The 6,000-nt window shown below is 54.0% G+C and overlaps 1 protein-coding gene across 3 annotated transcripts in view; it reads left to right on the forward strand.

Moving 5' to 3' along the window:
• The window catches only part of LOC102448866 (PAS domain containing repressor 1), a 100,519-nt gene extending 96,245 nt beyond the window's left edge, over positions 1 to 4,274 (forward strand). For all 3 annotated transcript variants that reach the window (XM_075941107.1, XM_075941106.1, XM_075941108.1), the window contains 2 exons: positions 235 to 445; positions 1,543 to 4,274. In XM_075941107.1, the coding sequence (XP_075797222.1) occupies positions 235 to 445; positions 1,543 to 1,713 (382 nt within the window). In that variant the 3' untranslated portion in view covers positions 1,714 to 4,274. The remainder of the gene's footprint in view (positions 1 to 234; positions 446 to 1,542) is intronic.
• Positions 4,275 to 6,000: the final 1,726 nt, after the last annotated feature.

Below are 6,000 nucleotides of genomic sequence, written 5' to 3' on the forward strand. Positions count from 1 at the left end.
TCTCCACATCCGCCCCTCGTGTGGAATGCCACTGGCCGCGTCATTACGCCGATAAAGGACGGGCGAGATTTTTGCGGTGCGCCTGGTACATTTCCCGGGCCGTTTTCCCAGAGTGCCTTTGGCGTCGCGAAGGACGTCGTGGTGTGTTTGATCCGAGCCGTTCTCGGGCGCGGCGGTGTCATGCTGAGTCACCGTTTATCATCCAGTAGTGTTTTATTTTCCTCCCGTTTCCAGCTTTGTTCCAGAACAGCAGATGCTGCCTCCTCCTTTGCAGATGCAGCCGATTACATGTAGCACAGTCAGGGTTCCGGCTCCTTCTCCCGTATTCACCCCTTCGGTGATGATTCCACAGGCCAACTTCACTTCCCACCAGACGCAGCCTCCCGTTCATCTCCATCAATGGCCACCTCAACAGCCGGTTCAGCAACATCATCTCTACCTGCAGGTAGCGTCTGTGGGCGGGGTTTGGAAGTGTCACTCAGAGATCAGAACAGGGGTGGGCAATAAGCCAGCCGGACACGGTTCACCTGGTTTAGCGCCTGGCAGGTTACCACATTCTTGATTTACCTGCGTGGACGCTGGCTCGCAGCTCCCATTGGCCGCGGATCACCATTCCAGCCAATGGGAGCTGCAGGAGGTGGTGTTTCAGTCCATGCCACTTCCTGCAGCTCCCATGGGCCGGAAAGGGTGATCCATGGCCAACGGGGACTGCCGGCGGCTGTACCTGCGGATGCACAGGTAAATAAAGCACATCAAGGCTAACCCTGGCAACCACGTCCGGCGCACATGCCCCTTATTCTCCACCGCTGGTTGAGAAGGAATGGCGTCTCCCTGGCTGGAATCTGTCGGTCTTATCTACTTACATGACCCCCATCCCCACTGTACCTGTACACACCTATCCCCGGCCTTAGACGGTCAACATATTCAAAAACGATCAGCCCATGAAGGCCTGCGCGTCCAAAGGGACAGCGCGTTACTGTCCCACCCGGGGTGCGTTTGGTCTCTGCCCACGTGCGATGGCTACTTGCACAACCGTTACCGTTAGCCGTGGTTGAGCATGCCCCACCGCCGGGCCACGCTGCAGAGGCGTACTGTGCGAGGCAGCACGGCTGCGCCCCAGGGAACCCAGCTGAGCTCAGAGGGGATGGGCGCTGGGTGGATGTCCCAGCCGTTGCTCCTCACGGGAGGATAAAGAGCATACAGGTGCTGTGGAGGCTTCTAGACAGTCGCACTCACCCAGACTGGCCCCTTCCCATGCGCGTCCCTGGGAGTTTAGCGACAGTAAAACTCCCCCCCCCCAGACTGGCTACGGGAGGGTCCGTGCTTTAAGGAGTGCAGATAACTTGGGAGCACCCAGATGAACGCCCAGGCCCTTCGGGGAAAAGACCGGCATCTGTATTTTGCTCCTGGACTGTGCTGTACGTTCCTGGGCGAGCCTCAGCTAGCCCCGGCCTCTCCAGAGCCGCGCGTTGACCCAGCAGAGCAAGCTAGCCCTGCGTGTGTTTGGCAGCACGGCTGATTGTATCACGTTTCTTTGGCCAGATGCAAGCCCCCGAGCCGGTCCAGGGGAGTCAGAATCAGCGTCTTTTCCAGCCCTCTCATCTCCCGCCGCAGAACGTCATGGGCTACTTCCTCCATCCCCAGCAACAGAGCCTCCCGCCGCAGGGTCAGGCCTGCAACTTACAGGACCTGCCTGAAATGCAGCTGCCGTGAAAGCCAGGGCACGAAGAGGAGGTGATGAGTCGCAGCTGCTGAGCTGAGCAGGCATGAGGGGAAAGGCGGCGAGGGGCCCGGAGAGAAGGCCCTGTTCACGGGCCAGAGGAGAGAGGTTTGGCCCAGCGGGAAACGTGGCCGCGTCGAGGACGATCCCCGCGGGTGCTGCGTACAGGCAGCTTGTTGATTACCATTTAGCCGTAGTCAGTCCTTGATGCTGCACAGTGACAGCATCAAAGCAAAGGCTGGATTCAGTGAAGCCACAGGACCATTTGACTCAACACAGGGCTCGAAGCCCTGTTCACGTACCGCCTGTCACCAGGGGCTAGTAAGTGCAACACGGCTTGGGAGGCGAAAATCAGAGCCGCAAGAATTGGTTGCGAACCTCCTGCCCGCCAAAGCTAATCAGCAAAGGCAGCGACACTTGCTGAGCAACATGGTCGACGTGGGTAGGAAAATGATCGCAGAAGACTTCCCTCCGACGTGGCTGTGGTTATTGGTCACTAAGCCATATGTCCTCGCTCCGTGCAGCATTGTAATTCCTTTGGCCTGCACGGCGAGTTTCTAGCTGCAGGCTTGTTATTAATCAGCTCAGGGCAAAGAGCACTTTGCAACTGAGCAAATATTTTCAATGCCGGACATTGTTGCTCCTTTTACATTTTGCTGAAATTCACTGTGAATTGAAGACCAGTGTTTGGAACACGAAAAACCTGTAAGAATCAGCAGAATCCTGTTTCCTTAGTGTGTACATAATTCGTTTGGTTGCAGTAGGTTCATTGTGGCTTTTGTTTTCCTTCCCATCCCCCCATACCTCAATCCTGTAATTCGTTTTTTCAGATGACTAGGTAATGCTGCTAATTTCTGGGACACCAGTCTGGCCTAACTTTCTTACTGTTGTATACCGGCTCACGTCACCGTTAATAAGATACAGGTGTCATTTGGGTTTTAAAATGGCAGATACTATGACATGCTTTTATTCCCAACGTAGCCAAGTATTTTTCAGGGGGTACAGAACCGGTCCCAGGAGACCTTGCGGTACGTATTTCTTGACCCCTGAAAAAGCAGATGAAGGCAAACTTTGTGGTTTTGCAACTTCAATGTGGCCAAGCTGAAATTTATACAAACTATGACGCAAGTGGTATTCCAAGCCCATAGGGTTAGCAATAAATTGTATTTTTGTAAATTGTCACTTTATATGTTTATATTTATGAACTGACAAAATGTATATTCCTCAGTGGGTGTATAGTAACGTGTCCCTACTGGTTGTGTCTTTCCAAAGGAAAATGAATATTTAATTTTTAATGTTTTATTTAAGTAATTGGGTGTTAGATTTCAGGTAACGCTTGACCCCAAACGCTGAAGACATTAGGCCATTACTACAAGCTTTCTGAGGCAACACTTGGATATTTCCATAAAGGAGACAAGTGCCCAAGGCTGGCGCTTGGAACAGAGTTTAGGGAACGCTTCGTGTCTCGCCGCTCTCGCACCGTCAAGCTGCTCTGTCTAGGCCCTTTTGGGACCCCTCCTCCACCAGGATCACTGCATACCAGCTGAGTTGAAACAGACAAGGCTGAAATTGTGGTGCTAGGTCCTAGCCTGCATGGGATCTAGGCTCAGCAGCGCTCGGACAAGGTCTGGACGTCGCCATTTGTCTGCCAAACTAGCGCCCCTGTGGAAATGCTTTACTTTACGCCAGCGCCCAAAGGTTGTTCAGGCACCGGATGCTCCGAGCCTAGCGCCTCCCAGGTCCTTCCTCCCACCCTGGCTTGGCGAAACTCTGTCTAGCATCCCTGTGCCATAGGCGGATTGCCCAGGGAACCCGGGACTTTTTCTGCCACTGGTGGCTGGTGCAATCCAGCCATGAGGCTGAGCTAGGCTGTTCCTTTGGACCTTTTAAAACCCCTTTCCAAAGAATGTAGAGATACCTGTTAGTTTCCAGCCCCGGGTGTGTTTGGGCTCTGCCCATACACGGCTAGTGGGTGCCTGCTGGCAAGACCGTTACCGTGGACTCTGAGCATAGATGAGGCTGAGCATGCTCAACGCCCATTGAGTTAAGTGCGTGCATGGCTTGGGAGGGTGCAAAAATGATTAAAAGTCTGGAAAGTATGAGGGAAGGCTGAAAGGGCGAGGCTTGTTTCGTTTAGAAGAGAGACCACCGAGAGGGGAACTTAATAGCAGCTTTCAAGTACCTAAAAGGGTGTTACAAGGAGGAAGGAGAAAAATTATTCTCCTTAACATCTGATAGAACACTCAGCAATGGGCTTAAATTGCAGCAAGGGAGGTTTAGGTTGGACATTAGGAGAAACTGTCAGGGTGGTGAAACACTAAGTTGCCTGGGGAGGTTGTGGAATCCCCATCTCTGGAGATATTTCAGAGCAGGTTGGACAGACACCTGTCAGGGATGAGCCAGACGCTGCTTGGTCCTGCCGTGAGGGCAGGAGACTAGATTTAATGATCTCTCAAGGTCCCTTCGGCTATGTCTACCCTCGGGGCTTCTTGTGCCAGTAATATGCAAATGAGGCGAAGTTTAGCAGATCTCCGAGCCTCATTTGCATACATAATGAGCCACCATTTTTGCAGAAGAGGCTCTTGCGCCAGGCAGAGCTGGCTACACTGCCCCGTCTTGCGCAACAAAAACCCTCCTGCTCAATGCCGTTCCACAGATTACTTTTCGGAAAGAACGGGGTTGTGCAGGAGGGTTTTTGTTGCGCAAGAAGGGGCTCGTGGACAGCTCCTTCTGGGGCAAGAGCCTCTTCTGCAAAAATGGCAGCTCATTAGGTATGCAAATGAGGCTCAGCAATATTCCACACTTGGCCTCATTTGCATATTTCTGGCACAAGAAGCCAGGAGTGTAGAGATAGCCTTCCAGTCCTCGTGGGCTATCCCATTGTGGCACAGAGCAGGGGTTTCAGGCGGGGACACCACCCCACAGAAAAATCTGTTGGCAGCCACTCACTGACTTGGTTCCTGACCAGCTAGCCAAAAAAAAACCCCCAAAAACCCCACGGCTCTGGCCCCGTCTCAGCAAACTCGGGGCTTCCCTCACACTCCAGGCCCTTTCCCGACTTCCTCAGATTCTCCTTGCGGGGGCTCGCTGGCACGCGGGCTGCAGTCCTGCAGCAGGACACAGAGCCTTGCCGCAGGGCTGGCGCACAAGCACCGGCTCACCCCGCAACAGGAGGAAGCCCCATGCTGGAGTCAAGCCAGCCGAGGGTCAGCTCCAGCCCGCAGCTTTCCCCCATGCCTGGCGTTGAGCAACACAAAGGGAACGTAACGGTGAGCGGCTGAGGAAGCCGCATCTACCCCTCAGCTGCACTGTGGGGCAAATGCATAGGCTGGACTGCTCAAAATAGGCCTAGTCTGTTGGCTGACTCTGCTTTTGGCCCAGGGTGATGAGGGTTGACCGATACCAAGGATTAGGTGGTCAAAAAAAAAAGAAAAGTTGGGCTTAATCTTGTATGTTGTGTTTTGTATGGCCCCTCTCAGCAACCAGAGGGATGGGAATTAGATTTTTCTTTGCAGGCCCCTGAGACTGAAGTGTGTTTCGGCAGGGACCATGGCTGGAAAAATGCTGTGCAATAGCAACCCACGGCTTCCCTAAAACCTCTGCTTAGACAAACGTTGCTTGGGGCTGCCCTACCATTAGTGGGTTTAATGTGCTGATGCCAGCCGAGGGCAGGGGGGCGGTTCAGACTCGCTCGCTAAAATTAAGGTGGGGGCAACTGGGGTGAACTCCTGCAACTCGCCCCTTGTAATGGAAACTGCCACCACGGCCTCAGCTCAGGAGTTGTGGGATGGGATGGGGGAGACATTCTTACCCTAAGACGTTGCGTGGCTGAGCTGCAGCCGGAGCAGTGAAAACCCATGTGACCTGTGCGAGTGGTAGGGGGTTTCTCTGCATTGATGCTAGATGCTACTTGGGGCTCTCCTCTGTAGCACAGAGCAGGCCCATGTTTATAGGAGGCTGAATTAATGCGCTTGCTTACAGCACCCAGGGCCGGAGCGTTGCCCAGCTGAGATGGACAGTGGCTACTGGGTGCAGTATGCCCCTCCCCTGCCGGCTCGTTGCTGCTGGGCCATCTGGGCCAAGAGAGCTTTGCGGATGGCCCCGACCTATGGCTGGGGAGACGGAGGTGGGGCCAGGAAAGAGGCTGTAGAGTGGCCCTAGAATGCTGGGGTCGGGACCCCTTTTCTGGATTGGCCTTTCAAAACAATGCACTTTATTACTCAACCCCCCCCCCCTCCATTTCTACTGGCTGTCACGCCTGTTAATGCCGTTTGGCCAAG

Source organism: Pelodiscus sinensis, chromosome 13 (assembly GCF_049634645.1).
Source record: "Pelodiscus sinensis isolate JC-2024 chromosome 13, ASM4963464v1, whole genome shotgun sequence".
Classification (NCBI taxonomy): domain Eukaryota; kingdom Metazoa; phylum Chordata; order Testudines; family Trionychidae; genus Pelodiscus; species Pelodiscus sinensis.